At 42.5% G+C, this 19,493-nt stretch overlaps 1 protein-coding gene across 5 annotated transcripts in view; it reads right to left on the bottom strand.

Moving 5' to 3' along the window:
• Positions 1–19,493, bottom strand: part of Atp10b (ATPase phospholipid transporting 10B (putative)) — a 239,522-nt gene that overhangs the window by 79,609 nt on the left and 140,420 nt on the right. For all 5 annotated transcript variants that reach the window (XM_052758459.1, XM_052758456.1, XM_052758458.1 and 2 more), the window contains one exon: positions 8,436–8,640. In XM_052758459.1, the coding sequence (XP_052614419.1) occupies positions 8,436–8,640 (205 nt within the window). The remainder of the gene's footprint in view (positions 1–8,435; positions 8,641–19,493) is intronic.

The raw sequence follows: 19,493 nt of genomic DNA on the forward strand, positions 1-19,493 counted from the left end.
GACACGGCTATCTTCCTCCATTTCTCTCTCCACAAAATGTTCTAAGACAGAGTCTTGTAGATTGGGTAGTCAAACATGCTCTGGGAATACTCCTGCCTCTACCTTGCCAGTGCTGAGATTACAGGCTCACATCACTTTTTTTAAACAAACAAACAAACAAACAAAAAACCATGGGTGCTGGAGATTGAATTTATATCCTCATGGATGGTTGTGCAGCATTTACTTGCCTGAGACATCCTCCAACTAAGATTTTTGACTAATCCTCATGTTAGATAGGTATGGTTATCATTTGAGACAAGAAATAGTCTCCATATTGACTTTAAATATACACCATTTTTCTTACTGGTTAAGGTGGTGTAGGCCAGTATTTAAATGTAAATATCCTGAGATATGGAGATAGTGGGATGGGGAAAATCTTTATACTACCATCCATTAATCTCTTCTGTGATTATATCTTTCACATAACCTGGCAGAGCAGGTCCTGAAGGTATATTAATGGAAAAGCACTTTCAAGTAGCTGTGTGTAAATAATGCTAACGCTGGGAGGACAGCACTCAATATCCATATTGTGCATGTGTGTCTGTATAGACACATGCATTTGTGTTTGTGTGCATGGACCTATGCGTGTCTATATGGATCCATGCACATTTATCTGTTTAAATGTATTCATGTGTGTTGTTATGCATTGTTTTGTCTCCATGTTTGACTGTCTCTCTGTGTATATTTGTACATAAGTATCCAGATACGAATGTTTAGTTGTATCTATGTATGTATGTATATCTATATCTATATCTATATCTATATCTATATCTATCTATCTATCTATATATCTGTTTCAGCATGCATGTGTATAATTTTGTGTCCTGGGGGAAACAACTATAGGAGACAGCCTAGTGAAAAAAGAGACTAGAGATTCACAAAATATACGTAAAAGACAAAAAGAACTGGTTTTCATTGGGTTGTTCTGTCACTAAATTATCATTATTATTGTAAGTAATTAAAACTTATACTTGGGTATTTTTACATACAGGAAAGTTATAGCCAATTAAGAAATAAACTACAATTAAAAGGATATAGAATTAATTTAGCATTGGGGGAAGCAGTCAGGTATATGAGTTGAGTTTTAATTCGGACTAAACACTATATTAACTAGTCAAGTTTCACTAAAATTCAGTCTCTGAAATTGTTTCCTCATCTCTAAAATATTTCCAACTTCTTGTTTTTCTAGAAGAGAAGGTTTCTGTGACAGCTAATGGAGGAGACTGGTCAACAGTGGGTAAGGGCTTTGTCTGAGGTGACAGGAAGAACTACATATTGTGTGGAGATAAGGTCCAGTTAAAATCTTGAGTTCTGAATTCAATGGTGTTATCAGCACAAAGTCTGATTTTAGTGTTTTTCAAGCCTCAGTTCTTTCTATTTAACTGCACAGAAGTAATGAACCCAGAGAGCATGAACATCTCCAGTATGTACTTTCTGAATATAAGTTCATATGGAGAAGAACCAGATCTACCAGGGACTGTTGAGGTCATGTCAGGGAATGCAGGAGACACTTCTACTGAAGAACCTTTCACTGGCTAAAGATGGACAATCAATGAACACCAACAATGCATAGGTTTGACATATGTCATTCCTCTCTAAATATTTGTGTTCTCATTGACACTAAAGCAAAAGACCTGAGACTCAGTAGACACGTTTGGAGGATGCCGAAGAAAAATTATTTTGAAAACTGCTAAATGAATGAGAATGATCACTTCTTCTGAATTTCCTGGACAGAAGACATCTCAGCAAAACCAAATGTTCCATGAAAGAAATTAAACTAGAAAATCACCATTTTAAAAATTCCATTGAATTTATGGCTCTAACCAATCATCAGCAGGCACAGAAAAGACAACCATGTGAGATGTTTATACACTGTGTGTGGTGGTTTGAATAAGAAATATTCCCTGTTGGGTGGTGAATTTGAACACTTGGTCCCCAGTTGGCTGTTTGGGGAAAGTTCTGGAGCCTTTAGGAGATGCAGCTTTGCTACAGGAAGTATATTACTGGGGGCGGGCTTTGAGGGGTTACAGCCTTGCACAGCTTCCTGTTTTACCTCTCTGCTTCCTGTGCATGGATGAAATGTGATAAACTAGTTTCTTACTCTTGCCCCATGCTGTGCCTTCTTGCCATGATGAACTCTATTCCTCTGGAACTGTAAGTCAAATGTCATTCTTCCTCAAGTTGCTTTCACTCAGTATTTTATCATAGCAAGAGAAAAGTAACCACTACACCATGTTTCCTATGAACCCATCTCCCAACCCACAGTCCATTCTAATCTGATTTAGGCACTGGATCCAATTACCAACTTATAGAAATACACTAGAAAGGGGAATGCATTAAATGATACCACAGGGACACAATAAAATCAGAAAAATTCAGGTTATGGGGAATTTTGTACAATAAACAATTTTGCTTATTAAACAACTTGATACCAACCATGCAAGGAAAGAAGAGAGCTAAGTGGGAAACTTGAAAGTGGAAGAAATGTGGGACATTAACCTCAATAATTAATGTCTGATTCAAACAAACACACTAGTTAACAGTCAAGACCACTGACTTGAAAGTTAATATCAAAGAATTATTGGTGTTTTACAGGCATGATGATGGTATACTTGAAGAACTTATCATTCAGAGATAGATACTTATTTGATATTTGCAGGAGAAGTGCTAACATGTTGGTGATTTGCTTAAAAATACTTTTCAGAGCTAAAGAGGGAGGGGGAATAGATGACCAGGTTTAATTCTGTGTGGCTCATTTAAATTAGGCGATGGGTACATAAAGATGTATCATCTCATTCTCTAGTTTTTGTATATACTTGAAAATTTCCCCAATAAAAGTCAGAAATGAAAAGCCTGTCTGAGTTTAATGTGAGTTTAGCCCACGACTAGCAGGGTAATAGAGCTGTTATTACTTCACTTCTGGGCATCATAGAAGTGCCTACCCATAGGGTTCTGTGAGAAATAACAAGATATCATAGGCATAAAACCCTTAGAAGACAACTCATTGTACACAGCACAAGCTTGACTTATGTTACACATTGATGTCATATAGTATTATATATTATCATATAGATCATGTATTAAATGATCCAAGAATGTAACCACTATTCCTCAGGGATAAATTAGAAAGCACTAAATATTCTTTAAGTATTATTTTTATTAAGAAATTTTATTATTTATTTTACATACCAATTACAGATTCCCCTCCTCCCTCCTCCTGCCCTTCCAGCCTTCCCCAAAGAAAGCACTAAATATTTTTGATAGAAGTTTTGAACAACTTGTCATGGGCAGGACTCATTACCAAACTCCATTTCTACCAGGAAAGCAAATTTTCCCTGGTTCTCAGGGCAGGCAACCATCTTTTGTTCCACTTGAGGTTTGGAGATGGTGAAACTTTTGCTCTTACTGGACCACAGCTCATTTGTAGGCAAGTGCTCTTGTTTCTAAATGTGCTAAAATCAGTACTTCCACTGCAGAGAATGATTGTTTCTAACTTAACCAATGCTTTCAAGCAGTAACTATCAGTGGGGTGGAAGCTATAGTAGTTAAAATGGAGGCTCAACAAAGAGTTCAAATATTAATTAATTAATAAAAATCACAAATATTAATCAGTGTTGCCCTCGGACATTGCTTTTCAAGGTTCAATATGCATGTGAACTGCCAGGGACTCTTGTTAAAATCACTGCAATTCCCTATTGCTGAGTACCTCTTAGATGATGCTGAAATGGCCAGCCCACACTTGGGCTTAGCTTAGCATATTCCTGACACAGGAAAACAGTTGGATACATGCTTTTGTAGGACTTAAGTTTCAGTCATTTAGATGATAGAAAACAAAAAACATATTTGATCTAGAGTATTGATTAGGAGAATTCATTTCTGATCCTTTCTGTTTAGTAGCTTTTATATTTACTAAAATAAGAGGCACAGGTATTCATTTGCAAAGGCTTCAAAATTCAGAATGTCACAAATAAGAAAAGTGAACAAGTTAAAACCCTGGTCAAGTCCATTTGGCTGCTGGGCATAGAACTTAGCATAGTAATAATGTTGGACTGTTTGTTTCCAACTCTTTCTTGGCATTGTGATATGGGACTTATTATTTCAAATATAGGTCAATGATTTTGTGATTTCAAAAATGGCTCCCAAGGAAGATTTCAGTTGAAAAAGTAATGGCTTTGGCCTAATTTTAGTTCTGGGAAAAGGATTTGGACACAAACTCTGGTCCCCACAGTGTCCTAGAAAGAAGGCACTTATCAGAGGCCCCTGATGTGTACAATTCCACTCGTGGAAAGAGAAGATGAAACTACTTGGGCCAGAGGAATGGTCATTTTCACCAGTCATGATCATGTGTGTAGAAAATCTGGGTTAATGTCCCCTTCCATAAAGTTCCATAGGAATGCAAACAAGTAGTTGTTCCAAAAAATGCTCTCAGGGACCTTCATATATGTACGCTGGACCCTCCAATGAGGGGTGATGTACAGCTTACTAGTTTGACTTGACCATGACCCATATTTTTCAAGAGCTTGGGACAGTGTTGGGCATAGTTTGTCTTGGGAAATGCTTAACTAAGGAAGCCACCTTCAGTCTCTTACTATTTCAGGTTAATGAAAATAATATGTTAAGTGGGGACTTCCAGCAATTTCTGAGGTAAGTAAAAGTCCTTTGGGGAGAGTAAGGGTCTCATGGATTATAGAGATTTAGAGAGAAAACAAGTTAAGAAAAGCCACTGAGACTCATTCAAGACACTAAGACCCTACACAAATCATATTAGGAGGTGTTCCAAGTCTTCTGAGACAATAGTGAGATTTGCCTTTTGTGTTCCCAGAATTTTCATCTCTTAGATGAGGATAGTAATGCCCTCCTCACAGAGTGGTTGCATGGACTCAAAGGATAATGTGTTTGGAAGTGTGGCTGCACAGTAAGAAGCACATGGATTGACGGCAATTTGCAGTCATTCCCCCGCCCCCCGCCCCTTCTCATCCCTGCCAACTGGAATGATGCCTTTCCTTTGTTCCAGTTTTCAAGAAGGTGTCAGTGAGTTTATATCATGATGACTTGGGGGGACATTTTCAAGTTATGCAAGTTATATAAGTCATTGTTTCATTGTGCCAATGGGAGAGGGTATGGATATTTGTGAAAGCTCCCCAGGGACAGTGATGATGCATTCTGAGCACCCATTATGTATGTGCAGCAAACCTCTAAGGGTGATCCCACTCTTCCAATGGCAGTTCTGGGATCTGTTCCTTGGAATAAAAGATTTCTGTGTATAAATAAATAGAAATTACATGCTCCTCTCCTCCTTTGACACTTATTAAAGGATCAGAAAAGTCCAACAGGACAGTATTTAAAACATGCTGCCTATTGCCTTCTGATCTTATTTATCCTTGCAGTGTTTTCCCTCTTTGCAACTCTCATCTGTATCTTTGCTCAATACATTGGGGAAATCTGTGGTATAGCATTAGCTAATAGTGAATTCTGTGTATATTCAGGAATGTCATTCATTAAAGATAATAGGGAGAAACGGAGGTGGGTGGGTGGGTGGGTGGGCAGAGAGCAGCCAAGTCTCCCCCTGTTCAGAGAGTGAGCTGGGATTTAATCCTTTAATCCCACTGCTTTATTCTTCTTGCAACCCACTACTTATGTCTGAAAAGATCTGCAAATAATACATAAGTACTCTCCTACATGCACCCCTCTGTAAATGCAAGGTGACAGCCAAAGCGCCAGGAAGGTGAGCTACCATGGACTTTAAGGACAAGTGTGGTTTTGAATTTTGGTTCCAACTCTACAGTTCAGTGACTATGGGTGAAGGACATGACTTATCTATGCCCTAGTTTTCCTTATTTGTAAAACAAGGACGATGATGGTGTCCACCCATTGGGCTGTTGTGAGGACAAGTTAATCATGCAAAGCTCTAACCATGGACTCAAGCTTATTATTGTTAATAGTGAATCACAAATGCTCTTGAGCAAAGGAAAAATCAGGACAAGGACAAAGAGCTCCAGAAGCCAAGTCAATAAATCTTCTTCTTTTCACATATGAATTTACCTTTTTAAGAAATGCCAAGTGCCCTATGGGAATTCCGGGTGGGAATTAGAAATGTTTACTAAATTGAATGGTCAAGGTGCTGGAGTATGAAGGATTCTTTCACCTAGCTTCACTTTAGTTAAATCCCAAAGAATCTGATTGATAGATTAGAAACAGTCAGGACTTGAGGCCAAAGCAATAAGAAAAGTCAATGGCTGAATTTCAACAGCTTTGAGATGAGAGATGAAATGAGATTTAAAATTGGATGAGGATGAAGTTAGAGATTCAAAAACAGAGATATTTACTCAAATAAATGCTTATTATTTCCAGAACTTAAAAGAAGAGGAATAGAACCAAATACCAAATCTGAGATACCCTTGCCTGTACCCAGACTATGATGTCAGATTCACCTGTGCACACATTGTCGGTGTGTTTAATGTGCAATCCTTACAGTAAGTATTGGTTAAAAAGGTTTCTGATCAAGGAAGTAGGTCACAGGGCCCCAAGGCCAGATCTAGATTGTTCCTGCTTGCAGTGAAGGACTTTATGACTGTACACTAGACTTTCGTCTTTCCTCCTTGTAAATCCTAAAGTGATTCAGTGAGTGGGGGAGGGAAATAAAACTCAAGAGGCCAAGCCAGGTCAGTGGGGTTCAGAGACCAAGAGCCAAAGAGCTGTGGTCACTGCAGTGAATGCAGTGACAATGATGAGTGAAGGTGGGTTCCAGTTCTGATGGCCATAGAGACCACCTATTGTGTATGCAGTGGGAACCGAGCTGTCAGTTTGCTCCTTGCTTTCCTATTCCAGTTCATGCTCACAGCCAAGCTATGGGACAATGGTTGGCATGCCTACCCGCAAGTGGAGAGGAGAGACCCGGCTTAGGATGACTGTCAATCACATAGGAAGCATTTTGAGGACTGCTCATCAGGTACTGTGGAGGCGGCAAGTTGAGGCAGAATATACTGTTTCATCTTGAGAAATGGTATATGCCATAGAATTACAGCTCGTGAGACCCTTATAGGAATGGAACATTTGCTTTCTTTCTCCCAAATCCCCCAACTTTTTAAATTTCTCCTCAGCCAAAAGATGACAGAATAAAAAGTATCAGAGCTCTTCTTTTCCCATCAGTGGAGAAAGGCACCAGGTTGGAAATCAAACCCCACAAGGAGGATTTTAATAGAAAACCAGAATATCATACCCAATTAGCCAACAGACTGTTTATGAAAATCATTGATATTAATAGCAACCATTTGCCAGTCTCTTTCAGTATGATGACCATGCCAAGTAACTCAAGTCTATACCATTTAGTGTTTAGAATTACTCTAAAGGAAAGGGATTATTTTTCCCTATTCTTTCTGGATAAAGGAACCAAGGTGTGAGAGAGTGGTTACTTGTGTAGAATGAGACAGCTGATATGTAACAGAATTTATAGTTAAGTTCAGTTCTGTCAAAGCCCAGAGTCGGAGTTGGTCACCACCAAACTACCTGCATTTCGTCCGCCTTCCAGCCCTGCTGATGTTAAGTGTAAAGAAATAACAAGGGCTCTCTGATCTAGGAGATGATTAGCACTGTCAATAAGACAGGTACACAAAAGGAAAAACATGGGGACTGGGAGATGGCTTAGTTGGCTAAGCACTTGCTGTGCAAGCGTGAGGACTTAAATTCGATCCTCAGAACTCACTTAAAGAAAAAAGCTGAGCGTGGTATGTGCTTGTAATCCCAGTGGTGGAAACGTAGAGTCAGGTGGATCCCTGGAGCTTGATGGAACGCTAGCATGGCCTGCTCGGTAAACTCCAGACCCATGAGAGACCCTGTTTCAATAAACAGGTGGATGGCTTCTGAGGACAGACCTGATGCTGTACACAGATATTTGTGTACCTACACACACACACACACACACACACACACACACACACACACACACACACACACACACGGGGAAAAGAACTACTTTTATCTTTCGGTGGTTAAGAAGGAGCCAAAGGAATGTTAAAGATTCATGCTCAGATCTGAGCTGGGCAGAATGAGCAGGCTAGGCTGAGCACAGAGGAGAGGGTTGGTTGGTTGCATTTGTAACTGTGCAGTTGTAGGACTTGGTTTTGAATACAAAGGTAGGTTGTCTAAGTGGATGAACTCAGTCATCACTTAAGAACTCAGGTCTTCAGCAAGGTACAGACTCATTTTTTAGCCTCAGTTTCCTCATCTGTGATATGGACATGGTAGTTATCCAGAGGGTTGCTGAGAGGAGTGAGTTTCTAAAGAGGCACCTGCTACCTTAACCTCTCTTTCTGCCAGTGTAGGTTCAGCTTTCCAAGAGATGAACTTGCTTCTTGCTTCTGACCTCACCACATAAGATGATTTAGAAAGCACCTTACCTGCTGTGAGAAGCCCTTCACAACACGTCTCTGCTTGAGGTTGGTCTCTCCATCCAAGTTGGCAGTTTCCAGGTGGCAGACCCCACTGGGGTCTGAAGAGAAGAGGAGAAGGATGTCTGCTGGGACGATCTCATTGCACCGCATCTGGACAAAATCCCCCACACGAACATCCTGCCAGCGCTTCTGCATGTAGCTCTGCTCTTTCCTGGGGTGCAAGGAAGACAGGGGTCTTGGTGAGCTTTAAGATTCCTCAGTGTGCTAGTTTACATTAGATGTCAACTTGCCACAATCTAAAATCACCAAGGAAGGGTCTCCATTGAGGAAATAGCTAGGTTAGGTTGGCCTGCAGTCATGTTTATAGGGAATTGTCTTGATTATTGGTTGACTCAGCCCAGTGTGGGTGGCATCCTTCACTGGGTAGGGGTCTTGAGTGGTATGTGAGTAGAATAGAGCAGGCTTATTGAGTAGTGATTAAATAGTGAGTAAGCCAGGATCTAGGCATTTATTTTCTCTCTGCTTTTGATTGTGGATGTGACACTTGAAGATCTTGCCTTGATGTCCTCTGCAATAATGGCCTGTATCCTGGAATTGTGAGCCAAATCAATTTCTCCCTCCCCTAAGTTGCTTTTGGTCATGGTTTATAAAATCCCATTAGTAACAGGTCTGTCCCTGTGCCTATTTAGAATTTTGAACAATTACCAGCCATTGACCAGGTGTTGTGCTGAGCCCTTCTTTCCTGGCAGGAAGAACACTTTAAGGGGAAGTTAACTGCACCATTATATTGCATGGCTTCTTATCACAGAAGACAGCAAAGGTACAAAGACCAGAGATAGAGAGAAAGCTGTTCTCGATTATGGGGAGCAGAGAGGCAGTAAAAGTGAGGATGTTGGTCATTAAGAATGAATGGGACATTGATAAAATGGAAAACTCTAGATACACTGAGCTCATTAGTAAGAAGACACCAGGGACTTTGACAGCATGGGACTCACAAGAACTGGGAAAGCAGAGGATTGAGGAACTAGGAGGAAACGATAAACTTTCCCCCTTATAATTTACCAAACTTAGATAATAGCAGTAGCAACTAAACTGCCAATTTTATGTCTACAGCAGACTGAGTACTAGTGTCAACATTTTGTTCACTTATATGACAACTCATTGGTGTAGACATTACATGAATTTCACAAGAAACTAAGGGCCAAAAACATTTTTTCCTCAAGTCTTGTGAAACCCAAGTTGAAACCTGAGCTTGTATCCAGCTCGATGTCAAAGCTCACAGCTTTCACTGCTAGCCCCTCCCAGCTGTTATTACAGCCTCAACTCTCCCATCCCCTCCTTCCCAATAGGACATGCTATTTACACAGAGCTCTCGTATCAGAAAGTCTTCGTTCCACCCGGCCAAGTATTTAACAAATTTTGTTCTCCTAAGTAATCCAGATGCTCATATTTTCTACCTTTAGAAAACTCTTTGAAAATATCCCTCAGGGCCCTATAAAGTCTTTTGGTCATACCAAGCCATATTGAATGCCCCAGATGCTCTCAATTATTCCTTGGATCTGCAGTTTCAAGACCTATCCTAAAGGTGTGGGCTCCTTTATAACTGCACTTCTAACATTCCCTTTTCAAGGTGGGATTTGAAACCAGACCAATATTCCACATGTGGTCTTTTTTTCAGAGCCTTGCTGGCTTGAAGCTGTTTTCTTTAAGTGGACCTGGGCCAGGGAAGACAGCTTATGTCTTTGCTATCTCCACACACAGTTGAGCCCTTCTGGGAGTGTTCCTGTTTCTGCTGGAATCTGAGCTACCTGGGCATTACAAGCCCACATCTAAGAGATGTGAATGAAAGTACTCGAAGAGGATGAAGGGACTAGTATCTGCCCATCTTGGGGATCTCTGGAGAATGTCAGCAAAGCCCTCCTAAAAGCCTATTGTCTTCGTCATACATGGTCCCTGCAAAAGACTCTCCCAGCCCTTGAAATGAAGGTTCTTCCATCTGGAAGGCTAGAAGACCTCATCAGTGAATATAGTCATTTAGAACATCAGGATTGGTGTGCAGCCTTCATCTGGAAGCTACCAAAGGGTCTTTGGAAGTGCAACACAGCCCTAGGAACCCAGTATAGTGACCCTAGTCTATCCATGGCAATAATGTCCACATGGCTACTGAATATGGACAGTCTCCCTGAGGCAGTTTATTATACCTGCTTTATCACAGAAGAAAGAGATATCAGATTTCCATGCAACTTTTAATTATCACCATCTAAGCACCCACATCATCCAACATCTCATCTTAAAAATGAAGAATAGGGACAGCCCTACCAGCTCTAATCCATTGTGTCATTTCACAGATGTGTTTTAAAATGTGTTCATTTGTATGTTTGGGGTAGATATTCATCCACCAAGATAGCCACAGCAACCCAGCCCTGGGATTGCCTAAGTGCTTAGGTACAAGGCTCTAATAAACACACACACACACACACACACACACACACACACACACACACACACACACAAAGGTCATGATAGGGAAACCTATAGAGACAACTGAATCAAGCTAGTGGGAACTCATGAACTTAAGACCAACAGCTGTGGAACCTACACGAGACTGGACTAGGCCCTCTGCGTAAGGAGACAGCTGTGTAGCTTGGTCTGTTGAAGGGCCCCCTGGCAGTAGGATCAAGATCTATCCCTGGTGCATGAGCTGGCTTTTTGGAGCCCAGTGCCTGTGGTAGGACACCTTGCACAGCCTTGATGCAGAGGGAGGGCTTGGACCTGCCTTAATTGAATGTTCTAGGCTTTGCTGACTCCCCATGGGAGGCCTTACCTTTTCACAGGTGGGGATGAGGGGGTAGACTGATGGGGGGAAGGCTAGGGGAGGAGTGGGAGGAGAGATGAGAGGGGGATCTGTGGTTGGTATGTAAAAATGAATGAAAATTTCTTAATAAAGGGGAAAAATAAAACATTTCAGAATGTGTAAAAAAAAGCTATAGGATGGATTAAACACTCAATGTCAAGTGGACTTTCACAGGATGAAGGAGGGGTTTATTTGCTACTACTTTTTTCTTCTCATTTAATTTTGAGAGAAAGCAAACAAATGATCCTTAAATATTATAGCAAACTTGCCCAAAGGAGTAAAGGGTTCTCCCCTAGTTTATCTGCATCTCCCTTTCCTTCCTCCTGGCCTTTGGGACTATAGGGTATCAGTTGTTCTCTACAACCTCAACATTCCCCCTGGTGTGTGAGATCAGGTTTAGGGAGAACACCCTTGAATCTGAGCATCATCTGGATGGTCATCATTTTCAGAGCTCCTTCGTTCTGAAGTTTGTGGCAAATGTGGTAGCTGGGGTTGCTACATTCAGAGCAAAGTCAGGCCAAGGCATTTCCATCAGTGAAAGCAAACCTGCTCTTCCCACTTCCCAGTAGAGATCTCCACTGCGAAGTAAGGGATATAGGTTGAGATAATGAAAGATGGAAGGCCTTGGAGGTTAGTTTTGGGTGCAGACACTTTAGGAATATATGTCTGAACTGGGATGGAATGGTACATTGTCAAGCTTCATCCTGATACAGGCATCGTCAGACTTGTGCTCTGCATCTTTATGGTCCTCCTTGGATCCCAGTGAAGCCACCACCGTCCTGGACAGTTGTTTCTATAGGTCAGTTCTTTCCTCAGACAGAACAGAATAGGGAAGGGACATTCATGGTTATTCCTAGAGGCTTGCCTCTTTACCTCTGTAAAGCTGGCTTGCCACTACTCTGCCAACCCCTTCTTTTTTCTCACGCTTTTTATGCTTGTAATTACATTCTGTGGCTTGGGGTCAGGCAACAATGGCTTGCAAACAAAAACCCAACCCCTTCAACCTTCCCCCAGTTCTAGAAAAGAGGGATCTGAGCAAATTGACACTCAGGCTCTGGAGTGAGGTTTCTGGAACAAGTTCCCAGAAACATTGTACTTCTCCAACAGGTCCATGCTACCTCCGGGAATCCCTGGAGGGTGACTGGAGTACTGGAGCTATTAGAATTCATTAAAAATGTATTTGGGTGAATGCAGTTTAGTATGAGTACATGGGACATCCCTTATTTGGATACATCAGTTGAGAAATTTTATTTGTAGTGGTGTTATAGTATATAATGCTATGTTACAGTAACCTAACCCAGCTATGTAATAGGATGACAGGAATATTTTACTGGATCTTTAGGGACAGTTCTATTTCACACTTGGCTACTTTGCTCTGGTTGTTCAGTGCTCTGGGGTACACTACATCACTTCATCTGTCAGCAGCATGTCTGAGGAGCAGCCGAGGATGCATAGCCCAAGGGTGTCCAGCCAAGGGAGGTGAGAAGCAGCAGAATTTAGCTGAAGCATAAAAGTGGCATGCTTCTACATTGAGTGACACTCAGCTGTGACCAGCATCTGGCCAGGAGCCACCAGCAAGAGTCATTCCCTCATGAATGTGGCCCACTTGGCACAGCTGCCCCAGGTGGATGCATGCACAGATTCTGGCCTGTCCCTCTGCTGACAGTGAGTTTGCATCTGGGGACTCATTGCTATTTTAGCTTCCTGCAATGTTTGCTGCTGTTTAAAAATAAGAGAAATTCACATGGCTTAGGACAGAGACTCCAGCTGGCAGATTCTACCTTCAGGAGAAATTAAGTGGTGCAGGGTTAAACAGCTTTCTGGGAGGAGATGGGCCTTTTTAAAAAGGTGAATAAACAGCAAGAGAGGTTCTTAACCAACAGTATGGCATGCAGAAGTGGGAGAGGAGGAGGAGAGGTAGAGGAGAGGTTGTTTAAGGCTCTGTTTCTCCTGTAACTGGGCTCTATGCATAGAGCTGTGGGGACTGGAGAGGACGAGACCTGTCAGGAGGATAAGCTGTCTTATAGAACTTAGGGTTGACAGATGACAAACTGACCTGGGATGTCCTTCAGCAAGCTTAAATACTAAGCCCAGAATGTCCTAGGTAGCTATTTAGAGTGGCTAGGGACCACTGAGAAGAAGGAGGACAGTTCAGGGATTAAGAATGAGGACAGTGTTTGGGGGCTGGAGACACGGCTCAGTGATGGAATTCATACTGTTCTGGCAGGAAACCCAGGTTTGGTTCCTATCACCCATGTCTGGCAGCTCACAACCACCTGTAATTATAGTTCTAGGGACCCTGACAACTCCTCTAGCCTGTGAAGGCACCTGCATTCATGTTACCATATCCAAAATACAGATACACAGACACACGCAATTAAAATGAAATAAAATCCTCTTTTAAAAAATGAGTTTGTTTGAATCCAAGTTTCATTGAGTATTGTCTATGAAAACATAGTCAAACTATACAACTTCTCAGAACCTATATTTCTTTTAAAATTATTTATTTATTATTTATTTACTTATTCTTCTTTCATATATTATATCTCAACATCAGTTCCCCTCGCTCTTCTCCTCCCAGTCCCTCTCCCCACCTTCCCTCTCTCTCACATCACTTCTCCATTTCCCTTCAGAGAAGAGCAGGCCTCCCAGGGAGATCAGACAAACATGCTATAACAAGTTACAAGAAGATTAGGCACATACACTCAAATCAAGGTTGGACGAGGCAACCCAATAGGAGGAAAAAAGTCCCAAGAGCAAGCAAAGGAGTCAGAGACAGCCCCTGCTCCCATTGTTAGAAGTCCCACAAGAAGGCCAAGCTACACAACCATAGCATATATGCAGAGGACCTAGGTCTGAGCCATACAGACTCCTTGATTATTGCTCCAGTCTCTGTGAACCTCTTATGAGCCCAGGTTAGCTGGGTCTGTGGGTTTTCTTGTGGTATCCTTAACCCCTCTGGATCCTACAATCCTTCCTCCCCTCTTCCACAGGTTCCCCAAGCTCCATCTAATATTTGACTGTGGGTCTCTGCATCTGCTCCTATCAGTTGCTGGATAAACTCTGATGATTATGCTAGGCTCTGCTCTACAAATATAGCAGAATATCATTAGGAATCATTTCATTGACTTTTTTTTTGCCAGTCATGTTTGGTTCTATCCTAGGTCTTTGGGCTGTCTAGCCTCTGGTTCCTGGCCCTGCAGAACCTGTATTTCTTTATCTGCATCACCTCACAGGGTTGTGGAATGAGGACTAAGGTATGATCCACAAGAGGACTGCGTTTAGTGCTTTGTACTTAGTGCCCATTACACACAGCTTCCTTAATGATGCTGAGAAAAATGATCATTTATGGTATAGCGAGGGCTTCTCACCCTTCCTGTGCCCTTATATCTTCTTCTTCATGCTACTTTATACTCACAATTTCACTCTATGGTAGACGATATCTGTAGTTCTACCCCTATTCTTCAGGTGAAGAAACCAAGGTTGGGATAAGTGGAGAGGTCTGGCCAAGATGCAGAGTGACAAAGCTCAGGCTAGACTCACTGTTCTTTCCACAGCCCATGACTGACTCAGGCCTGCTTATAATGCCTGGTTGTTTGGGAAATTGAGTGTGGAGGTAGAGGAGCATTGGAGCCACTTGAGATGCATTTGAAGGATGGTTCTAACATTTACATATTGCATAGCCTTGGACTATTACTTTTCTTCTTCTTCTTCTTCTTCTTCTTCTTCTTCTTCTTCTTCTTCTTCTTCTTCTTCTTCTTCTTCTTCTTCTCTCTCTCTCTCTCTCTCTCTCTCTCTCTCTCTCTCTCTCTCTCTCTCTGTGTTTTCATGGGCTTGCAGCTGCATATATTTGGGCATGTGAGTGGAGGTCAGAGGTCAACCTCTGCTGTCACTGCTTAAGTTCTGTTTACCATATATTTTTGAGAAAGATTCTCTCATTGGCCTGCAAGTTGTCATGCAGGCTAGGCTCTATGTGCTGTGAACCTCCGTGATCCCCCTGTCTATGGCTCCCGAGTTCTTGGATTACAAAAGTGCCACCATGCCCAGATTTTATGGGGCTTCTGGGGATCAGACTTGGTCCTCATGCTTATCAGAAGCACTTCACTGAATGAGCTGTCATGCCAGCCCCATCTTAACCTGACCCTCAGATTATTCAAATGGGATGAGGAACTTTTGGGAGTTGTAGTTCAGAGTTTATCACACTGGTATTTATAGCTGCCAGCTTTCTCATTGTAGTGGTTTCTAGGTTGGGGCAAAATGGAGCATTGTTGTAGAGACAGAGGACTAGATACTACCATCATTGTCTATTTTATTAGCAGATACAAATGAGGTATGGAGTTTGGTGGCTGGAAGGAATGTCTGGTGAGAGGGAGTAGGGCTTGAAAAGGGTGGTGTGGTCTTAGTTCTTGACCTGGTCCCAGTAATTACATTGAGGCTGAAGGGGTACCATTAAGACAGCCTGGAGCTAGGGCAGGGGATGGACAGTACAGCTTTCTTCCCACCTTACAATTATTGATTGTCTCTACTTGTTATTTGGCACAGACCACACAGGAGGAGTTTGTTAGACATAGAGGAGTTGGGGAAACTCTATAAAGGAGTAGCAGCTGAGGTACAGGAACAGAGGGTGGTAGAGCCATGTCTGGGCTGGAGACCCTGGGGGAGTTTAGTGACATTCATCACACTAGAGATGCCCAACTCCATCCAGGGGCACTGGGGATTGGCATGAGAGGACCCAAATCTTAAATCAACAGGTGGGAGCTGAGCATCCCTAACAGTGGAGCATTTGTGTTAGCAGCACCCTCTTCTCATCCAGAGGCTCCAGAAACCTGGCCATACTGGAGTCCCATGTGTACACTAGGTGTTAAAGCTCCAGGCTTGGTGATGGTAGCCATCTGTAACCTCACTGATTTTGAAGCTGACATGTTCAGAAAGAATAACTTAGAATAGATTATCATTAAGAGGCAATGGCCACAGGCATACCATGCCTCACAGGATAGGGAGTCACAGGAGCCTTCCTGCAAGGCCATGGGCACTGGGTTATGAATAACTAGCCTGGAGGTGTCTGAGAGCACATAGCACAGTGTGTATGAACTTTCTCTAACCTCAGCAGATCCAAATCCTGCCTCTCTCTTTACACCCCCAGGCAGAGAACATCAGTGCTGCATGGCTCGTTGGCATGCCTGTTTGCACTTCATGCCCCTATTGCTTTATTGTTCCATGCACCTTTTATGTTCACTATGTGGTAACCTTCCTGAGAGATGGGCAAGTCTACATTTAGGTACCTAAAATTGGGTAAGCTGAGTGCTTGTTAAATATGATGTGTTATAGGTTCATCTTGAATACTATGGAAAGCTTTTGGAAGCCATTTTGACAATTAGTCATTACAGACTCCTCACTGAAGAATTCTAATAAAACTATGATCTCATATTATTGGCTAGCATGTATGGAATGCCCATAAAGAGCCCAGCACCAGACTAATGTGACCATTTATCTGCCTAATTAGGAGACAACTTTTATTGTTACCATTTACCCCCTCTTTTTAGATGAGAAAAACAGGGCCTCCAAGAGGTTACCTAACTCAGTTAAGATCACACAGGCATGTCTAACAGGACCTGTGAGTTGCAGTGAGGGGCAGCATAGCTTAAGAGGGAATGGATGCTTTGTTTGGGAATGAGGTACATGGTGGATGAAGCTGAGGAAGGTGACAAAGCCTAACTGGCTAATGAGAACAAGAGTGTCACCTTTTAGAGTCCTGAGCTCAGTAATGACAAGGCAGAGGCTATGAATCCTCCCTTGCTGATACACAAATCATCTCTGGTGACAGGGGTGCAGAGCTTCAGGGACACCTGAGCTCTTGTTTTATGACTCGCCTGTCTTTGGGGGACCTAATGTGGTCTCTCCTGAAACGACACGCTGAATTGGCCCAAGTGGTTTATGTTTATAGCCTTCTGTGAACACAGGCAAGGCAGAAGGACTAGTGTGTGGATGGGAGACACTTGCAAGATGGCCACTGGGTTTGCCAAATGCAGAATAAAGACCTGGGGCATGGACACCATGGTCTGTTGGTCTGTGACCTCCAGGCTGTGGTAATTTTCATTAGTCATACTTCAAATGACCTGGAATGCTTCTCCACTGTCTGCATTGTTCAGATTCTCTCCTGAGGCCTGTTTTTCTGTATATTGGAGCTTGAAGTCAAGTTCCACAGATAAGGTTTTTTTTCTCCTCTTCTCTCGTATATTTTCAAACTCCAGCCATTGGCCTTTTTTTTTTTTTTTTTGGTATGGTACTTTTCTTGGGTCAAGTTCACGGTGATTCCTGGCTGTCAAGGTTCTGAAAGTCTCCTCAGGGGTATTTTAGCTAATATTATCTAAGTGATGCCGAATGCCAGATACATTACAAAGCATTTAGCAGCACATGCTAATGTACTAGCTTACTTAGTCCCAGAAGCAACCCTAGGAAGTTGTTTATGGGTGAAGGTAGGTTTATGATAGTATTTTGATGTGAGAATAGCTCTGAAAAAGCCTGAATTCTGCCCTGTTAATCCCTATCTCTCCTTTAGGTTTTTTCAGAGAGTCACCATTTAGGAGAAATAAAGGCAAAGCGTGAACCACCAGGAAGGCAGTGCACACACCTGATGTTCTCATGCTCAGGCCATCTTACAAGTTACGCTGGACCAAGCGTTCTAGGGTCTGTGCTAGGTGAGGACACATGTGGTCTTCTCTGAACCTGATACTCAGCGTGGGGATGCTCAGATGTTGAAACAGAGGCTCATGCGATGCAGTCACTACATAGGGACCAGGATGGGCAGCTCTGACTGAGTACAGATTTGATGGGGAGTATTTGATGGATGCATTCACTCAGGTCACTGTGAGGCTGATCTTCTTCCTCTACTCCCCATCCTGTGGCCATGTGTTCTACAGTTTGTTTCTATAGCAATGCTATTTCCAAGCCCTCTTGCATGTCGTCTGCCCATTTTCTCATGAAAGAGATCTTAGGCAGAATTATGGTCATCATAATTTTCAAGGTGAGAGCAGTTGGCGCTATTATTGAGATGGCGTTATTTAAATTATCATTAGATAATTAACAAAACTATCAGTGTCAGCTTATCCATATCCCTAGGCTGTTCGCTGTGGATGTAGGCAGGACAGACAACCATCCAAGCTGAAGGCCCAACCAGGCTGCTAGCTCCAGTGGCTTCTCTCTTGAAGCACATGGAGTTGCCTTGACATTGAAGCAGCCACCTGATTTCCAGAAGGAAGACTCGTCATCTCCCGCTAAAAAGTCAAACTGAGGGATAGTCCATTTGTAAAACGATAGATCAGTCTGTAAAATGCCCACTATGCGAGCCTGAGGAACCGAGTTCAGGTAACCAGTCAGGAGCAGAGCTGATCGTTGGCACTTATTGCTCAGCCAGCCTAGCCATTAGATGAGCTCCAGGTTGAGAGAGAGAGAGAGAGAGAGAGAGAGAGAGAGAGAGAGAGAGAGAGAGAGAGAGAGAGACTGTCTCAAAAAATAAGCAGGGGGGGGGAGGGGCGCAGGGAACAATCAAGGAAGACACTCAACACTGACCTGTGGAAAGCAAGTATATGTATATACACATACAAACCTGCATGGACATGTGTTCATACTAACATGTACATGTACTACACATGCATGCACACACAGAGTAAAGAAAACCAGTTTAGTGTTCTCTCATTTCCTCTCAATTTTCATGCATTTCTTGGTACTTCCTGGTCGTTTTGAAAACCAACATGTGTATCCTTCAGCTGACATATGACCAGACTATGAACTGAATGGTGTGTCTGACCAAGCCTTTCTCAGCCTGCCCCCTGAAGGGTCACCTCTTTGAGGAAGGCCTCCATTGACCTTGACATTTCATGCTGGTAGGTGAGTCCCTACCTTCTCTATAGTACCATATTCCCTGCCCCCTTGTATACAGGGCACTAAAGTACATGGGGTGTTGTAATTGTTTGTAAGCATCTCATATACCCTGGACTGAAAGCTCCTTGAGGACACGCTGCCGTGATGGTATCTATGCACCAATTAATATTTGCTGAACAGGAGCTGAAGAAGTGACTTTGTTTGGGAATGTCTGCCATATGGGCACTAGTACTGAGGTTAGATCACCAGCACCATTGTAAAAAGGCAAGTGTGGTTGTACCTGTCTGAAACTCTTGCATGGGTTGGGCAGGCACAGGAATATTCCCAGA

This window comes from Peromyscus californicus, unplaced genomic scaffold, assembly GCF_007827085.1.
Source record: "Peromyscus californicus insignis strain IS unplaced genomic scaffold, ASM782708v3 Scaffold_3__1_contigs__length_106647218, whole genome shotgun sequence".
Classification (NCBI taxonomy): Eukaryota; Metazoa; Chordata; class Mammalia; order Rodentia; family Cricetidae; genus Peromyscus; species Peromyscus californicus.